Genomic DNA, 19520 nt, shown 5'->3' on the forward strand with positions numbered 1-19520 from the left:
GTGGGGTCTCCTCCTGCATCTGCATGGCAGGCAGAGCATGCTCCCTGGTGTCTGTCAGTGCTGCGACCCCATTGTGGGGTCCCCACCCCCAAGACCGTGACCTCGTCTAAACTTCCCCTCCCGAGGGCCCCACCTCCTGACACAGCGCAGAGGTGGAGGGGACGGCATCCCCTGTTGATGTTCCACCTCCGAAGCCTGGGGTCTGCGGATGCGGGAGCTCTCCAGGAGCCCACGCACTGTGGTGACCCAGGTGGCCCTGTCCCTTGTGTGGCCTGTGGGAGAATTTCTAAGTCCTCTCCGAGGATTACAGATCAGGGTGGGTCACAGGAGGATCCAAACTCCTGGCTTTACTGGGAAACCCTGTAAGCCCCGCCCCACAGCCTGTGCCCTCAGCCCTTCCCTAGGCCGCCACAGTCCCCACCCAGCCCGTGTCTCCCAGTCCTGAGACCTATTTTCACACGGGCACTGCTGTTTTTTGAGAGGAAGAAAAGTGAAGTATTTGTGTGACCCCACGTCTCTCAAACGTGAGAAACGAGAGGCAGCCGCTCACTTTAGCATGACCGTTGCCACGTGTGGTCCAGTCCCGTGTCTTCCTTAGCTGCCTGTCCCCAGGTTTGTTCTGGGGCCCCTGGGACAGACCAGCCTGAGATCAGGCCCACGGTGGGGTGTCCACTGCAACCCAGACAGGTCATGGTTCACTCTGGGTCCTTTCTGTCAAATTTCCCTTCCCACCTCCCCACGACTCAATCTGATGGAGGCCATAGAACTGCTTCTTGGAGCCTGTGGACGTTTGGGGGAGCCCCCGTGGGTTTCCATCTCTGAGGGGTGCGGACAAGGCCCGACGCCCCCCCCCAGGGTGGACTCCTTCCCACCTGCAGCACACCTGCTCGTCGCCCCGTCCTGGTTCCCTGATTCCGGGCCACGCCTGCAGGGCGGGGTTCCCCTCACCCCGGGGTCCCCCTGCGGCCGCCACGGGCCTGAGGCTTGTCTCTCTCACAGGAGAAAATGCACAAGCTCCTGGAGGTGTACGAGCGACTGGGTGGGGAGGAGGACATCGTCAACCCCGCCAACGAGCTGATCAAGGAGGGCCCCATCCAGAAGCTGTCGGCCAAGAACGGCACGGCGCAGGACCGCCACCTCTTCCTGGTCAGGCCCCGCCCCCGGCTCCCACCCCCCCACTACATAGCCACGCCCCACCCTCCCCGCCACGCCCTTCACCACAGAGCCCCGCCCCCCGCCCCCGCCCTTGACCACAGAGCCACGCCCCTGCCCTCCCCACCACGCCCTTCACTACAGAGCGACGCGCCCACCACGCCCTTCACCACGGAGCCACGCTCCTGCCACGCCATGCCCTTGGCTACAGAGCCACTCCCCGCCACGCCCTTCACCACAGAGCCACGCCCCTGCCCTCCCCACCACGCCCTTCGCCACGCCCTCCCCGCCATGCCCTTCACATAGCCACGCCCCCGCCCTCCCCACCATGCCCTTCACTACAGAGCGACGCCCCCGCCCTCCCCGCCATGCCCTTCACCACAGAGCCACGCCCCCCGCCCCCGCCCTTCACCACAGAGCCACGCCCCCACCCTCCCCGCCACGCCCTTCACCACAGAGCCACGCCCCCCCGCCCTTCACCACAGAGCCACGCCCCTGCCCTCCCCACCACGCCCTTCACCACGGAGCCACGCTCCTGCCACGCCGTGCCCTTGGCTACAGAGCCACTCCCCGCCACGCCCTTCACCACAGAGCCACGCCCCTGCCCTCCCCACCATGCCCTTCACCACAGCCACGCCACGCCCTCCCCGCCACGCCGCGCCCTTCACAGAGCCACGCCCCCGCCCTCCCCGCCACGCCCTTCACCACAGAGCCACGCCACGCCCTCCCCACCACGCCCTTCACCACAGAGCCACGCCACGCCCTCCCCGCCACGCCCTTCACATAGCCACGCCCCTGCCCTCCCCGCCACGCCCTTCACATAGCCACGCCCCCGCCCTCCCCACCACGCCCTTCACTACAGAGCCACGCCCCCGCCCTCCCCGCCACGCCCTTGGTACAGAGCCACGCCACGCCCTCCCCGCCACACCGCGCCCTTCACAGAGCCATGCCCCCGCCCTCCCCGCCACGCCCTTCACCACAGAGCCACGCCCCTGCCCTCCCCACCATGCCCTTCACAGCCACGCCACGCCCTCCCCACCACGCCCTTCACCACAGCCACGCCACGCCCTCCCCGCCACGCCCTTCACATAGCCACGCCCCCGCCCTCCCCGCCATGCCCTTCACAGAGCCACGCCCCTGCCCTCCCCACCACGCCCTTCACTACAGAGCGACGCGCCCACCACGCCCTTCACCACAGAGCCACGCCCCCGCCCTCCCCACCACGCCCTTCACCACAGAGCCACGCCCCCGCCCTCCCCGCCACGCCTTTCACCACAGAGCCGTGCCCAACACTATCTGCCACGCCCTTCACCACGGGGCCACGCCCTGCCCAGCCCAGCTGCAGAGCCCTGGCCTGCCTCCTCTCTGTCGGGCCTCCTGGCACCCCTCACCCTGTACCTGTCCCGATTGCAGTTCAACAGCATGATCCTTTACTGTGTGCCCAAACTGCGGCTCATGGGCCAGAAGTTCAGTGTCCGGGAGAAAATGGACATTTCGGGCCTCCAGGTGGGTGAGCCCTTCCCTGTCACCAGCTCCCCTGGCAGGGCACTGGGCAGGGTGGGGACACTGAGCTCTGGCTGCTGGAGGGTGGTCACCACTGTGCACCTGGCCTGCCACCCACTTTTCGAACTTCGGTTCTGTCTGTGACACACATGTGGCCTGAGCATTTCTGAGTGCCACTCAGCCTGGCATTGTGCATGACGTGAGCAGGATCCTGTCCTTCTGCTTGGCCTCCCTGCCCGGGTGCCGCTGCCCTGTGCTTGCAGGACAAAGGGCAGCACTGGAGTCTGGGCCAACCTCTGTTCCTATGAGGTGGGTGCTTAGAGCCCCATTTACAAACCAGAAGGCGAAGCTTGGGGTGAAAGTGGACGGGGTGCCCTCCCTGCCCAGTTCCTGGTCCCCTGGTCCATACACTCTCCTCTCCTGGGCCGTCTTGGAGTCCAGATGAGGTTCTGCAGGCCCAGGGTCCAGGTGACGTGTTGTCCTTGCCGTCCCTTGTTTCCTGAGCCTCTCAGTGTCTCCTGCACAGGGTCCACAGAGCTGGAATCTGCCCCCTCTCCTGTAGGGAGGGCTCTGAATTAACCACCACTTTACAAGTACTGACTAAATCCAGTACTCAGCTTTAAAATGTGAAGGTTTGCCTTAGTGATACAGGAAAAATCCTTCTTACTTTGAAATTTTTGAGCCCCAGCTTAAGAAACACCCTTTAAAGTAAAAACTATGGAAAAAAATGTTTTTTGTCATTGTTAGAAGAAATTCTTGTAGGTGTTTTTATGTAAGAAATTAGTGGTGGGTAGGTAACTAGACGTGCTAACACAGAAGCTCTCAACTCTGGGGCATTTGGGAAGCTCCTGCTGTGAGGCCCCATCCCAGATTCTGGCTGGGCCCCCATCTCCCCATCTCCCACAGCCGGGCTGTGGTGCTGACAGTGGGGGGCCTCAGGGCCACATCCATCCAGCCCAGTGTCTTGGGGGTGGGGTGTTGGGGATGAGAGGAGGCTTCCCATCACAGGGGCTGGTGGATCAGAGACCCCTGCAGAGTGGTACAGAGCCTCGTGGCCCTTTTAAGATTCCCATTCCTCTCTCAGGGGCCTTCAGGTGCTGTGGTGAGAAAGCTTCCATTTGTCCGGGGCTGGTGGCTGGCTGCCTTGCTGGGAAGCCCTGCAGGTGGGAGGGTTTGGCTGCCTCCTCCTCAAGAAAGACCTCCGTGTCTGAGAGCACGGGGCTGCCGCTCAGGGCCCGCTAAACAACCGGTTGTTTTGTTTTGTCCTTGGCCCTTGGGCCTCTAAGGTGCAGGATATCGTCAAGCCAAATGCAGCCCACACGTTCATCATAACGGGAAGGAGACGGTCCCTGGAGCTGCAGACTCGGTACGGGTGGCCGTCCCTGCGTCTGCTGCTATGAGCTGACGTTTTAGCTGATGGCTTCCTTTTCTAAACACGATAATCTTGCGATGTGTTGTTTTTGGTTTATCTTACTCTCTTATTTGTCGTTTAAAATGTAACCGTTCTAAAGGGAAGTTGATGAAAATTGAGCGTCTGCCTTCCTCTTCCCCCCACCAGCAGAGGTGTCCTTCCCAGACTTCTGCGTGTACGAACGTGTCTCAAGTTTTAAAATCACACACGACTGTTTACCGTATAGCCTGTTCTGCTTCTTGCTTTCTTCACTTAATTTGCCAGAAATCATCCCATAGCCAAGCTCCATTTCCAGAAGCAACGTAATTCTCCATCACACTCACCGACCAGTTCCTGCTCACAGGCACCCAGGCTCCGTCCGGGTTGCTGTGGCAAAAGGTGCTGCAAGCAGCAATCCTCACACCCGTTTTGTGCATTAGTCCTTCTGTCCGTCAGAAAGATTCCTGAGGTAGAGCTGTCGCTCAAAGGGTAGCACATCTGCTTTAAGTTTTGGGGCCATTGTCACACCCCCTGTGGTGTGTGACAGGCTTGTGCTCTCACTGGGGCGAGTGTGCGGGAGACCCTGTCTCTCATTTCCACCAGTGATGTGAGATCTTTGTAAGACCTGTTGTGGTCCAGGGAGGTATTGACTTACATCCACAGCAGAGGGGTCTGCAGACCACACCTGACCACACCTGCCTATACATGACCCTGTCTAGCCACATCTGACTGCACCTGGATAGGCCTGGACACACCTGATGCCACCTAGCCATACTTGACTCCACACCTACCCCACCTGGACACACTTGACTCCGCACCTGCCCCACCTGATCACACCTGACCCCACCTGGACACACTTGACTCCGCACCTGCCCCACCTGATCACACCTGACCCCACCTGGACACACTTGACTCCGCACCTGCCCCACCTGATCACACCTGACCCCACCTGGACACACTTGACTCCACACCTGATCACACCTGACCCCACCTGGACACACTTGACTCCGCACCTGCCCCACCTGATCACACCTGACCCCACCTGGACACACTTGACCCTACCTGGACACACTTGACCACACCTGCCCCATCTGATCACACCTGACCCTACGTGGACACACTTGACCCCACACCTGAGTCCACCTGGACACACCTGCCCACAGTGTACCAGAGCACTCAAGGACGGTCTTCCAGGCCTTATGCTGCACTTGGGGGCTGTGAGCAGCTCGGGCATGTGCCCCAGGATTGAGAGGAGTGTGGTGGTTAATAGTGTTTAAGACCAGGTTAATAAGATACTGTGTTTGTTTTCATAGGACGGAAGAGGAGAAAAAAGAATGGATTCAGGTGAAGCTCCTAAAATTTTAAAGTAATCAGATGACCAAATTCTTGTGCAGTATGGTCATTTCATGCTGGAGCAAGGGATGGAGTGGCCCTGTGACTCCCCAGGCATTGCCTACCTGTCCGTCCGCCTTAAAGTGATGAAGTACCCTCACTGAGTACCTTCAGACGCCACCAGCTTTTCAGTCCGTTCAGTTGTGTAGCACCGCAGTAAATAAGCCAACACTAAGGGCTGTAGGCGGGCAAGCAGGGAGGGACCCTCACCCCGGGGCTGGATCTGCGCTCCCTGGAGGGCCCAAGGGGACCATCACCCTCTCCCCACTGCCAGCCAGCTGGAGCAGCGATTACGTGGGACGGGCAGTTGGGCTTAGAGGGTGGGACCTGTGCTTCCAGAGGTAGCCAGGCAGGGAGGTGGTGCTTGTCCTGGGGTAGCCAGAGCAGACTTGGCTCAGGACCAGCTGCAGTGGGGACGCAGGGGACAGAGACCAAAGCCCATGAGGGCAAAGGTCAGAGCAGAGGCTGAGGCAAGGAGCCTGGTACAGCACTGACTGGGAAGGCCTCGTGGCTTCCAGAATTCATAGAAGAGAAATTTGCGCAAGGAGAGAAAAAGGAAATTCAAACACATGAGGGGGACATGCCAATGCAGGAAACGGAACCATGTCTGCAAATCTGCACAGAGTGTCCAGGAAGCATCCGCGGCAGCCTGGAACGCTGTGGGAGGGCACCAGCCTCATGCGGGGTGGGCTGGGACCTGTGTCTGGTCGGTCAGGGACGTGCATGACCACAGGACCTGTCCGTGGGGACAGCGGTGTGCTGGTCCTTGCCCTCCAGGACGAGCTCGCTGAGGGCCCTCGTTCTCTGTGGTTTCTGTCCCAGGTCATCGAGGCCACCATCGAGAGGCACAGGCAGAACAGCCAGACCTTCAAGGCCTTCAGTGGCTCCTTCAGCCAGGACGAGGACCCCTCCCTCGCTCCAGATTCCCCTGTGAGCACAGCGACCTAGGGTCAAGGGAGGGACCTGGAGGGGATGTGCCCCAGGCCCCTTGCAGAAGGGCTGATATCTCTCCCTGTGCCAAGGACCAGGGGCTAGCAGGTGGGCAGTGCTCTCTGTCTGTCCTTTGCTGAGCACTGACATGGGGGCCAGGCCTCATGCGGGGCAGGCAGGAAGAATGCGCTGCATGAAGGTGCGTGTGAGGTGGGGCTGGGATCTTATCAGCAGGGGGCAGCTCGCTTGTTCTCATACGGAGCCACCCTGGGGCTGAGGAGAGCCAGGAGGCAGGGTCCCTTGCCCAGGGCCAGGTGGGGGAAGTCAGCTGCAGCTGCCCATTGGGGGCCCCCTGGGCCACAGCCCCCTCCTGTGGGCACAACTGCTGATGCCTTCAGAGTAAGGGTCCCTCACTCCCACCTCCCACCACAGGCACTCTTTTTTTTTTTTAATTTTTTATTGTTATGTTAATCACCATACATTGCATCATTAGTTTTAGATGTAGTGTTCCATGACTCATTGTTTGCATATAACACCCAGTGCTCCATGCAGAACGTGCCCTCTTTAATACCCATCACCAGGCCAACCCATCCCTCCACCACCCTCCCGTCTAGAACCCTCAGTTTGTTTCTCAGAGTCCATAGTCTCTCATGGTTCGTCTCCCCCTCCAATTTCCCCCCCCTTCATTCTTCCCTTCCTGCTATCTTCTTCTTCTTTTTCTTCTTTTTTTTTTTTAACGTATAATGTATTATTTGTTTCAGAGGTACAGGTCTGTGATTCAACAGTCTTACACAATTCACAGTGCTCACCATAGCACATACCCTCCCCAATGTCTATCACCCAGCCACCCCGTCCCTCCCACCCCCCAACTCCAGCAACCCTCAGTTTGTTTCCTGAGATTAAGAATTCCTCATATCAGTGAGATCATATGATACATGTCTTTTTCTGATGGACTTATTTTGATTAGCATAATATCCTCTAGTTCCATCCACATCATTGCAAATGGCAAGATCTCATTCCTTTTGATGGCTGCATAATATTCCATTGTGTATATATACCATATCTTCTTTATCCATTCATCTGCCGATGGACATCTTGGCTCTTTCCACACTTTGGCTATTGTGGACATTGCTGCTATGAACATCAGGGTGCACGTACCCTTTCGGATCCCTACTTTTGTATCTTTGGGGTAAATACCCAGTAGTGCAATTGCTGGATCGTATGGTAGCTCTATTTTCAACTTTTTGAGGAACCTCCATACTGTTTTCCAGAGTGGTCCATCATAGGCACTCTTTTTTTTTTTTTTTTTTAAGATTTTATTTATTTATTTGACAGAGAGAGAGAGAGACAGCGAGAGAGGGAACACAAGCAGGGGGAGGGAGAAGCAGGCTTCCCGTGGAGCAGGGAGCCCGATGCGGGGCTCAATCCCAGAACCCTGGGATCATGACCTGAGCCTAAGGCAGATGCTTAATGACTGAGCCACCCAGGCGCCCCACCACAGGCACTCTTGAAACCAAGGATGCCCAGCCTAGCCCAGCCTAGCAACCCCATGTCCCCTGCACCAGGCCTGGCTGGCCCTCCCCACGGCCTTATTGGCCACCTAATGTTTGCATCAAATCTACTCTGTTTTTCTCGCTTTCTGAATATATTTTAGAAGAAAAGTTTGCATCCCTCCCAGGCTGCCTTGAACAGAGGCCTCATGGACTCAGAACCATCCCTGTGGTTAAAGTGGTACCCGAGGAGCCAGGCGGCCCCCACCCCCAGAAGGCCTGAGGATGGAGCTAGAACCCAGGGCCGCCTCCTGAGGGTGGCATGATGGTGCAGGGAGGGGGGGCTGCAGGCCTCCAGGGGCGTCCCACACTGGGCCAGGGAGGAGCGCCTCCCCAGAGTCACAGCAAACACTGGGCCCGATTTCCTTTCTCCTGACCCTGTGATTGGACGGAAGGGCTGGGGGATGCTGTCCGTGGTCAGTGCTGCACTGGATGTCAGCCCGTGGCCAGGGACCCCCACTCCTGCCGGCCGTCTCTGTTCCCTCCAGGTGGTGGGCACCAGCTTGGAGGAGCCTGCGGTGGTAGCCAGCGGTGGAGGGGGTACTGCAGGGGTGAGTGAGCCCCCAGCTTTGGCAAGGGCAGGCGGTAGAGGGTGAGGTCAGACCAGGGAGCCCTCCGGGGCGGGGTCAGACCGGGGAGCCCTCCGGGGCGGGGTCAGACCAGGGAGCCTTCTGGGGCGGCGGTCAGACCGGGGAGCCCTCCGGGGCGGGGTCAGACCGGAGAGCCTTCTGGGACGGCGGTCAGACCGGGGAGCCCTCCGGGGCAGGGTCAGACTGGGGAGCCCTCTGGGGTGAGGTCAAGGGGCGAGCCACCCCCAGATGACCTGTCCCCACAGTGATAGCCTCTGGCCAGGTTGGGAGGGGCTGGGGGAGGCTGCTGGGACCCAGGCCTTCGTTAGGTCAGTTGGGTGGAGGTCACGCAGCTGTGCCCTTCACCTTGTGTGGAAAGTACGTGATTAAAACGACTCAAGGTGGTGCCTGATCCTTAGGCAGCTGGGCCATCCGAAGAGGAAAGGTCAGCACCTTGGCCCTGGGGGTCAGGAGGACAGGCAGGGGTACTCTCAGGGAAGGCTTCCCAGAGGCGGTGTCTGACCCATCTCTGGGGCCCAGGAGGATGGAGGGAGGTCCTCGCTGCAGGCCTAGGAGGGCAGTGGTGCCCAGGACCCCCATGCACGTCTGCTCACCTTCTCTCCACCTGGGGCAGTGCAGGCAGGGAGGGGGCTGGGCAGCCTGCGCCATGTCCCCCCACCAGGGGCAGGCCGTGGACGCGCTGGAGCCCCTCCTCTCTGCCAGCTGTGTGTGGTTAGGTCAGAGGCTGAGTGTGTGTGCCTGCCCATCGTGAGCGTCCAGTACAGGGGGGCATGGTTACTGACCGCTGGCCCACCGGCCGTGAGCCCTGCTGTGAGGCGTGCCCTGAGACTCCAGGCGGGTGTGGCCTCTGCAAGCTGCCAGGGGACGCTCCTGGACAGGCTGGTGGGGAAGGGCTGGAGGCCCACACTGGGGCTGTCCACCTGAGCCCCAGCCTGAGCCCCAGACGGGTTTGCTCCTGAGGCCCCCGTGCTCCCCGACCTCCCAGCCTCTCCCCACCTCCCAGGCCCCCGTCCCCCAGCTGGTGCTGCCCCTCGGACAGCCTAGAGCTGCTAATGAGCCTCCCAAATTCAGCACCGAGGCCCAGAGTTCGCCCAGTGAGGTTATGCCGCCCTTGTGGGTTGGTTGTTGTTCTGGGCAGCCCCGCCTTAGAGAGAGGCTTGCTGGGCAGGTCCAGCCTCTGCTCCAAACCCCGCACTGGGAAGGGGGCCCTGGAAGGGGCTTTCTGGGGGCGGCCATTGTGTCCTTGGCCACAGGGGGCAGGGCTCCTGGCATGGGCTGAATTTTTAGTAAGCATACGTTTGTCTCCCACCTTGGCCCGTGCTGGGGGGCGGGACACGTGCACCCAGACGCTGCAGCGCCCGCTCCTTACGAGAGCAGAACCCGGGCCCCCAACCCATGTCCTCGGGCTACTGGGCGCTGGGAGCATCTTGAGAAGCTTTGAGCTCCAGGGAAGGATGGAGCATTTGGGGGGCATGATGGGTGTAGGGGCCAAAGGACAGGAGGAAGCCCCTTATTCAAGCGGAGCAGCTGCCTCACGGCTCTGGGGAGTGGAATGCGGTCCCCAGTAATTAGTGTCATTGAGGCAAGCTGCATGGAAGTGGCATGGGCAGTGGGGGAGGGCTGGGCCTGTCACAGCCTGTGAACCCCCTGGGCGGCTTCCTCAGCCTCCTGGCCCTCGCTCCTCTCGCTCCACCCTGCCCCAGGGCCTTTGCGCCTGCCCAGAACCCACAACACACACAGTAACAGATGGTGGTCCCGTGCTTTTCTCACTGGTGTGTGCTGTGAGCAGAGCTGTTGTTGGACCTGGGGCCGCTCAGTGTGGGCGAAGGTGGGGCCATACGGGGCCTGATGTAGACCTGCTCAGTGTGCATTTGTAGAAGGTGTTCAAAAAATGAGTTTTCATTCTGACACCAAAAGACTGATCCTTGCTGTAGATTTAAGCTTGTTCTTAGCACACTTAGAGAGGAAGGTAAACTCCCACGTGACTGCTGGTCTCCTTCCCTGAGCCCTGGTGTCCTCAAACACACGGTTCCGCAAGCCCCCCTTTCCTAAGAGAAGCTCAGCCCAGGCCAGGAAGTTTCGCAAGGTGGCTCAAGCCTTGTGTGCTCTGCAGAGGTCATGTAACTCTTCACAGAGAGGCTTCCCGGGGCTCAGACCTGTGGGGGGACATGTGCACACCTGTAAGATGCCGAGCCAGGCCCCAGCCCACCAGCCGGCCACAACCTGGGGGTGCACAAAGCTAGCGCTGCCCTTCCACCCCAAGCCCACCCTCTGGAGCTCTGGACAGAGCTGTCCACAAGGAGCAGAAGGGCCGGACAGGGCCTTTGTCCACAGCCTGCAGGACCCAGGGCCCACTGGGAGGTGCCATCGGAGGCTGGTTGTCAAGCCACCCTCGGGGCCTGATTCTTACCTGAACGCTTCTCTCCGCTTCTGTGCTTCTGTGCTCCTGCTTGTGTGCTGAACTGAAAACACCCGCGTGAATCAGACCCCTGCCCTTGGCAGAGACCACCTCCCGCGCCCCAGCACGTTGGGTGTTTCGGGTGGAGACTCGTGGATGCCGCGGTTCTGTACCTGTCTGAGGACTTGACCCGGGCTTTCGATGTCCCAGCATCCAAACAGAAAGCCTGAGCACCCCTTCTCATCTGTGCGTCTGATAACCTGTCCAGAAGGGGAGTGTGCTGAGCCAGGAAGACCCATCCTAAGCTGTGCGGGTGGGCTGCTGACCCCCGTGTCGGGAGCCTGCTCGGCCCGGGCTGGAGCAGCATCCGGAGTGGACACGCTGGGCTACAGTCCACAGCACCGAGGGAGCTGGTGCAGGGCTCCGCTTGGTTGCTGCCCCTCAGTCCCCATCCTGCGCCGCCCTCTGTCCTGCTGGCCTGCAGGTGGTGAACCTGGCCTCACACCCCAGCCCCAACACAGCCGCCTCCTCCGGCCCTCATGGGCCAGCCCTCTCCTCCGGCCCTTGTCCTGCCCCTGTCCCCCCGGGACACCCCCGTGGCCACCTGGCATCAGTGATTCGGGGCTCTGCTCTTGGGCTCAGCCACCCTGCTGCTGACCACTCCCACCTCCCAGGCCCTTGGGGTCCTCACCTGGAAGACAGGGACAGTGGGGCCACCCTGAGGGATGGTGGAGGGTAGGGTGGGGGCTGCTGGGCCATGGCAGGCCTCAAGGATGGCCAGTTCCCCTCGTCTCTCCTTCCCTGCCTGTGCCCAGGCCCCAGGCAGCTCCCCTCCCATGTCTGGCCCTGAGCAGTCCTGAGATGGTCTCCAGGAGAGGGGACCCGAGGCGGGTGGAGAGAAGTGGGGACGTAAGGGGAGCTTGGCAAAGTCAGGATCCACGTGAAGTGATGAACTAACCCCACCGTAGAGGTGGGGACACTGAGGCTCAGAGAGGAGACCATCATCCGTGGTCTCATGGCTGATGAGGGGCAGGGCAGGGCCTGGGGGCTGTCCCCCACCTTGTACAACTCCTCCCGAGATGGGGAAACCGAGGCTCAGCCGGCGACCCCGTTGAGCCCCCACCGAAGCCTCATGCTGCACCTGCTCCCGCCTGCCCCTGCTCATGTGAAAGCCCTTGCCTCCGTGGGGCTGGGGTCCCGGACACAAGTGGTATCACTGGGGCCGGGGGCACAGCACGCAGCCCCGCCCTCCCCCCCGGCCAGCTTCCACGGTGCGGCTGGGTGGCGGCGACGGGGCAGGGGTCCGGTCTGCTTTCTACTTGTTTACCGCCTTTCTTCCTCTTTTGCAAGATGTTCTTGTCGAACAACCGCTAGAAGGTTCCCCTGGCCGCAAACGGCGAGGAGGCGCGTCTGGGTGTGCTTCCCCGTCTCGTCTCTCTGCTCCTCCATCCCCTTTGTGGCAGAAGCTCTGTTCTCTGCCTGAGCCGCTCTGCCCTTGGGTCCTTCTCCCTGAGCCGCACCAGGGCCAGCTTTAAACCACGTCCCCTTTGTGGCCTCGACTCTGCCTGGCGTGCCCAGGCCGCTCCCTTAGTTTCGGACGCATCAGAGTTAATACGTGTTTGACAAAGAGGGAAATCAGCGCTTGTTTGTAAAGACTAAGGAGATGGAGGAAAGTGAGCCCTGCCCTTGCCCTCCCAGCCCGCCCCCCCTCTGCAAGGGGTCTGAGGTTCCTGCGGACCTGGCCCAGCTTGTTGAAAGGCATTTGCAGTGTTCTCATGACTTGTCCTAAAGCTTGTTTAAGCTCTCTGAACACAAACCACATTGAGTTTCCTGACTTCCTGTTGTTCCCCTTGTCAGCTCCTGGGTGGGAGGACCAGACAGCTTGGCGGAGGTGGAGGGGAGCGCAGCCCCAACCCGCCCCTCGAGCGGTCAGGTGGGCCCAGGGCAGCCCCGAGCCTCGGGCCCACGGAGCAGGCCACGCCAGGCTGGGCAGACCATTCCCCAGCGCGGGCTCTGGGCCCCGTCTCTTCAGACCCACCAGGTTGTCGCTGGCCTCCCTGTGGGCCAGGTGGGTCCAGGCAGAGTTCCAGACCCACTTAGGCCCTCGGCGTGTGTGACGGTGACCACAGGGCAGCCTGGGGAGCAGGGCTGGGCAGGGGCTGAGGTGACGACACCCCAGCTTCGTTCCCTCCTGCGTTTTGCTCTGCATGCACCGTCCGCGTGCTCACTGAGCTGCCCCTGCACACGTGTCTCCCGTAGCTCGAGCCCAGGAGAGGGTCCGCTAAGACCAGGCGCGACAAGGAGAAGCAGGGCTGCAGGAGCTGTGGCGAGACCTTCAACTCCATCACCAAGAGGAAGCATCGGTGCAAGCTGTGTGGGGCGGTGAGTGTGGGTGGGCACAGCTCCGCGCAGCTTCCGCCCACCACGAGCAGACCGGCGCCATCCCGTCTGAAGTCGACGCTAACCCCCTTTCTCTGGTCAGCTCCGGTGTCTGACCAACACTGCTGTGGTTGCGAAAGTGCCAGACTTGGAACCACAGAGCTCAGCGCTGGGTGGCTGGGAGGAGGGGGTGAGAGTGACCTCCTGCCCTGTGAGGAGGCAGGGGTTGGGGAGGTGCGGGGTGCAGCCATGCGGGGAGCTCCCTCCTGCCACTTTGATCCAGGTGCTCCAAGGGTGCTGAAGGTTGACTGGGCCTGTGGGATGTGGGGCCACCTTCAGCTGGCACCCCAAGTGATCACCATCTCCATTTCTCCTCACAGAGCCCCCCAAAACCCTTTCTCTTTAGGATGGGCTTGATATTGAAAGGGAAGGTTATTCCTGGTAAAAGGACTCTTGTTGATTCAAATGTTTCTAGGTTAGGTTATTAAAATGGAATTTATGTTAGCAGGTGGGTCTTAGCACAGAACTGCCTTAGAACTGGTTTTCCAAAAGGCATCAGCAGACTGTGCCGGGTGTGGTGTTCATTGTCATGCCTTTGCATGAAACCTTAAAACACTGGGGGAAGGAGACATAAATGGATGAGTCCTCAAATGAATGGATAGATGGGTGATGGATGGGTGTGTGAGTAGTGGATAGATGGAAGATGGATGGATGGAGGGAGGATGGATGGATGGATGGATGGATGGATGGATGGATGGATGGATGGATGGAGGATGGTTGGATAGGTGGATGGATGGATGGATGGATGAATGGATGGATGGATGGATGGATAGGTAGATGAATGGACAGATAGGTGGGTGGATAGGTAAGTGGATAGATGAATGGATGGGTGGGTGAATGGATGGTGTGTAGAGGGTGGGTGGATAAAGGATAGATGGGTGGGTGGACAGGTGGGTGGGTGGATGCATGGTGAGTGGCTGGATGGGATGACGGATGGGTGAATAGAGGATGGACAGATGGTGGATGCTGGGTGGGTGGATCGATGGATGGATGGATAGTGGGTGGGTGAATGGAGGATGGATGGATAGGTGGATGTGTGGATGGATGGGTGAGTGGGTGGGTCATCATCCATCCATCCATCCACTCAGGAGTCCAACCACAAATAGAAATAGAAATCAGTAGAAATCATGGAAATTGCTAAATCATAGGGTAACTCTATTTTCAGTGTTTTGTGGGGAGTGGATATGTTTTCCACAGCAGCACTACCATCTTGCATTCACACAAACAGTGCACAAGGGGTTGGTTCCTCCACATCCTCACCAACGCTTATTGTCTGTGTTTTGGGTACTAGCCATCCTGACAGGTGTGAGGTGGTATCTGATATCTCACTGTGGCTTTGGTTTGCATTTCCCTGATGATTAGTGATGTTGAGCATCATTCCATATGCCTGGTGCCTCTTCCCAGTCTTCTTTCTGTGCACACAGACCCCGGGACCCTCCAGAAGAGGAGGCAAGTCCTGGATGGCCAGCACTTGGGTCCCTGTCCTCTGACAAGTCTCCTGCAGAGAAGCCCTTCCTCTCCATATGCTATGTCCCTCCTGGCCTTGTGGCCCCTCCAGCCTCTTCTGGACGGTCTTCTGTCCCCAGGAGGCGGGGTCACAGGTGCCCTCTGCTCTGCAGGTCATTTGTGGGAAGTGCTCCGAGTTCAAGGCTGAGAATGGCAGGCAGAGCCGCGTCTGCCGAGAGTGTTTCCTGACGCAGCAGGCGGTACCTGAGAGCCCCAGCCCTGAGGCGGCAGCCGAGGGGCCCAAGCACAGCACGGAGGTAGGCAGGCCAGACGCTGGGAGCCTCCTGACGGGGGCCCTGTCCCTGGCAGCCTCTGCAGGCTGTGTTCCCAGAGCCGCTGCTGCCCTTTGTGCCAGGACAGACTGTGTGCGTGCACGTGCTGGGTGTGTGGTGTACATGTTCACTGTGTGCGCACACATAGGTGCGTGGTGCGCGTGGTGTGTGTGTGTGCACGTGCTAGGTGCGTGGTGGGCGCTGTGCGTGTGCGTGCACGTGCTGGGTGTGTGGTGCGCGTGGTGTGTGTGTGCACACGTAGGTGCGCAGTGGGTGCGGAGTGTGGTGCGCGTGTTCACGGTGTGTGCACACGTAGGTGCGTGGTGGGCGCGGTGCGTGTGTGCACGTGCTGGGTGTGTGGTACGCGTGTTCACGGTGTGTGTGTTCACGATGTGTGTGCACACGTAGGTGCGTGGTGGGTGCGGTGCGTGTGTGCACGTGCTAGGTGTGTGGTGGGCGCGGTGCGTGTGCGTGCACGTGCTGGGTGTGTGGTGCACGTGGTGTGTGTATGCACACGTAGGTGCGCGGTGGGCGCGGTGTGTGGTGCGCATGTTCACGGTGTGTGCACACGTAGGTGCGTGGTGTGTGTGTGCACGTGCTAGGTGTGTGGTGCGCGTGTTCACGGTGTGCACACACGTAGGTGCGTGGTGCACGTGGTGTGTGTGTGTGCACACGTAGGTGCGCGGTGGGCGCGGTGTGTGTGCGTGCACGTGCTAGGTGTGTGGTGCGTGGTGGGCGCGGTGCGTGTGCGTGCACGTGCTGGGTGTGTGGTGCGCGTGGTGTGTGTTTGCACACGTAGGTGCGCGGTGGGCGCGGTGTGCGGTGCACGTGTTCACGGTGTGTGCACACGTAGGTGTGTGGTGGGCGTGGTGCGTGTGCGTGCACGTTCTTGGTGTGGTGCGCGTGTTCACGGTGTGTGCACACAGGTGCAAGGTAGGCGCGGTGTGTGTGTGCACGTGCTGAGTGTGTGGTGCGCGTGTTCACGGTGTGTGTGTTCACAGTGTATGTGCACACGTAGGTGTGTGGTGGGCGCGGTGTGTGCACGTGCTGGGTGTGTGGTGCGCGTGTTCACGGTGTGTGCACACCTAGGTACGTGGTGGGCGCGGTACGTGTGTGCACGTGCTGGGTGTGTGGTGCACGTGTTCACGGTGTGTGCACACCTAGGTGCGTGGTGGGCGCGGTGTGTGTGTGCACGTGGTAGGTGTGTGGTGGGCGTGGTGTGTGTGTGCACACGTAGGGGCGCGGTGGGCGCGGTGTGTGTGCGTGCACGTGCTAGGTGTATGGTGCGTGTGTTCACGGTGTGCGCACACGTAGGTGCGTGGTGGGCGCGGTGCGTGTGCATGCACGTGCTGGGTGTGTGGTGGGTGCGGTGTGTGCGTGCACGTGGTAGGTGCGTGGTGCACGTGTTCACAGTGTGTGCACACACGTAGGTGCGTGGTGGGCGCGGTGTGTGTGTGTGCACGTGCTGGGTGTGTGGTGCGCGTGTTCACAGTGTGTGTGCACACGTGCTAGGTGTGTGGTGGGCGTGGTGTGTGTGCACACGTAGGTGCGCGGTGGGCGCGGTGTGTGTGCGTGCACGTGCTAGGTGTGTGGTTGTGTTCACGGTGTGCGCACACGTAGGTGCGTGGTGGGCGCGGTGCGTTTGCATACACGTGCTGGGTGTGTGGTGGGTGCGATGTGTGCGTGCACGTGGTAGGTGCGTGGTGCGCCTGTTCACGGTGTGTACGCACACATAGGTGTGTGGTGGGCGTGGTGTGTGTTTGCACACGTAGGTGCGCGGTGTGTGGTGCGCGTGTTCACGGTGTGTGCACACGTAGGTGCGTGGTGGGCGTGGTGTGTGCACACGTAGGTGCGTGGTGGGCGCGGTGCGTGTGTGCACATGCTAGGTGTGTGGTGGGCGCGGCGCGTGTGCGTGCACGTGCTGGGTGTGTGGTGGGTGCGGTGTGTGCGTGCACGTGGTAGGTGCATGGTGCGCGTGTTCACGGTGTGTGTGCACACGTAGGTGCGTGGTGGGCGTGGTGCATGTGCGTGCACGTGCTAGGTGTGTGGTGGGCGTGGTGTGTGTTTGCACACGTAGGTGCGTGGTGGGCATGGTGTGTGTGTGCACCTGGTAGGTGTGCGGTGCGTGTGTTCACGGTGTGTGCACACGTAGGTGCGTGGTGGGCACGGTGCGTGGTGCGCGTGTTCACGGTGTGTGCACATGTAGGTGCGCGGTTGGCGCGGTGTGTGGTGCGTGTGTTCACAGTGTGCGCACACGTAGGTGCGTGGTGAGCATGGTGTGTGCACGTGCTGGGTGTGTGGTGCGTGTGTTCACGGTGTGTGTGCTCACGTAGGTGCGGTGCGTGTGCGTGCACGTGCTACGTGTGTGGTGGGCGTGGTGTGTGCACACGTAGGTGCGCGGTGGGCGCGGTGTGTGTGCACATGTGGTAGGTGTGTGGTGCGCGTGTTCACAGTGTGTGCACACGTAGGTGCGTGGTGGGCGTGGTGTGTGCACGTGCTAGGTGTCTGGTGCGCGCAGTATGTGTGCATACGTGGTAGGTGCCTGGTGTGTGTTCAACTGAAACACAGCCCTTCCCTGAGAGCCACACCCTGGTTCCAGCTTTTCCATTTTCCCTATTTTTTCCTTATTTCTGGCCTTGAGCCACTCATAGTCTCAGTCCCCTGGAGGGTCCAGCTTGATACCCAGAGGCCTTGTGGTGACCCTGGGACAGGTCAGGCTGGCCCAGGCTCTTGTCCAGCATGTTCCCAGGAGGCAAGACCTGCCCCCGCCCATGAGGGTGACACCTGCAGAGAGGCTGCCCCTGCCCTTCCTTTTTTGTCTCCAGAAGCCAGTGGCTGTGGACCACCAGCCCAGCCTGCTCTGCAGCTCCCTGCAGGTGTCCGATAACGGTGTGGCCTGGAGCGAGGTGTGGGCCACCATCCCGGCATCAGACCCCCTGGAGCTGGTGCTGCACCTGCAGGGAGACAGCCAGGTGCGTCCCCCACCTGCCCCCGGGGTCGTGCTGGGGGTGTGCCCCGATCCTCGCAACCCAGAGCCTGAGGCCCATGGTGCGCAGAGGGGCCTGGGCCACGCTGCCTGGGACCACCCCTGCTCAGGCTCCTGTGATCCTGGGCCTCGGTTTCCCCGGCTGCTCAGAGTCACCCGTGGGAAAGAGTGTTCCGTGGGCCAGGACTGCAGAGGCCAGGTGTTGACCTAGCTCTCCCTTGCTGCAGGACGGCTGGCCGCCACGCACCATCCCCCTCTCTGGCTGCATGGTGAGCGTGTTGGACCCCGTGGAGGGGCCGGACACCAGGCATGTGTGGCAGCTACAGCAGGCCCAGCGGTCCTTGTACCTGAGCGCCCTGTCAGCGGACCTGCGGCAGCACTGGCTGGACGCCCTGAGCGCGGCTGCCCGCGGGGACCCGGGCCTGGCGGCCCCGTGAGCAGAGCCTCGGCCAGGTGTCCCAGCTCTGCGGCCCCCACAGCAGGGCCTGTGCCCACCCGGCAGGTGGTGTCGGAGGCTTTGTGCTGGCGTGCGGAGCTCCCAGACTGCTGGGGGCGGACAGGCCACAGGGCACTTGACCCTGGAGGGACCTCCCTGAAGCAGAGGAACAGGCCCACGCACCCAGCATGTGTCCACGAAGAGCCCCAGTAGCGTGGCCTGGAGCAGGGTGCAGACGGACTGTCCAGTGCGGGGCAGCCAGCTCCGGAAGGCAGAAGGAGTGTCCTGGGGGTGCCCGGGGACCCTGGTGGAGGTCTGCAGCCATGCTTTTCCTCCCTGCCGCCCGCCTCATGCCATCTGTACCACGTGAGCTGAACTGTGACTGGCCCCGGACCCCACCTCCCTCCTCTGCCAGCTCCTGGTCCCACAGCCCGCCTCCCTGTTCGGAGGGGCCGGTGGTCGCCAGGGGCATCCCTGACCTCCCTGAGAAACTCCGCGGAGGCCAGCAGAGGCCTGCCCCTGCGTCACGTGGGGGCGGAGATCTGTGTCTGTGTCCCTGGCCCGCCGCGAGCGGTGCTGGTCTGCAAAAATAAATGCTGGGACCCAGCAGCTGGGCACAGCCTCAGGGCAGGGCCCCAAGGTGGACCGGCCGGTGGTCAGGCCGGGGAGAGGGTGAGGGCACAGCTAGGCCTGCGGGGGCAGCTTCCACCGCTGTGGGTGGGGGAGACAGTGAAGCACCCGGGCCCAGCTGGCCCCTCTCCCTGGTCCCTTCTCCTCCGACCTCTGCTTTCTGCGCTCACTGAGCACATCCTACGTCCACAGGCCTACTGGGCTCTTCTCAGGGGCACCCTGTCCAGAACGTTCCCACTTGACAGCTGAGGAAACTGAGTCATAGGAGGTCCTGCGAGTCCCAGAACTCCAGACTGAGGGAGCAGCTGGGACTGACCCGCTGGGTATGGCGACGCTCCACTGGGGT

The 19520-nt window shown here is 61.0% G+C and overlaps 1 protein-coding gene across 1 annotated transcript in view; it reads left to right on the forward strand.

The window, feature by feature from the left end:
• The window catches only part of FGD3 (FYVE, RhoGEF and PH domain containing 3), a 38571-nt gene extending 19366 nt beyond the window's left edge, over positions 1–19205 (forward strand). The window contains exons 9-18 of the mRNA XM_064578978.1: positions 1000–1146; positions 2566–2658; positions 3942–4021; positions 5359–5389; positions 6260–6367; positions 8406–8468; positions 13165–13287; positions 14964–15107; positions 17948–18094; positions 18336–19205. Coding sequence (XP_064435048.1) covers positions 1000–1146; positions 2566–2658; positions 3942–4021; positions 5359–5389; positions 6260–6367; positions 8406–8468; positions 13165–13287; positions 14964–15107; positions 17948–18094; positions 18336–18545 — 1146 coding nt within the window. The 3' untranslated portion in view covers positions 18546–19205. The remainder of the gene's footprint in view (positions 1–999; positions 1147–2565; positions 2659–3941; positions 4022–5358; positions 5390–6259; positions 6368–8405; positions 8469–13164; positions 13288–14963; positions 15108–17947; positions 18095–18335) is intronic.
• Positions 19206–19520: the final 315 nt, after the last annotated feature.

The sequence above is a fragment of the Mirounga angustirostris genome, unplaced genomic scaffold (assembly GCF_029215605.1).
Source record: "Mirounga angustirostris isolate CCGP_5_RB_7025 unplaced genomic scaffold, mMirAng1.0.hap1 SCAF_15, whole genome shotgun sequence".
Lineage (NCBI taxonomy): Eukaryota > Metazoa > Chordata > Mammalia > Carnivora > Phocidae > Mirounga > Mirounga angustirostris.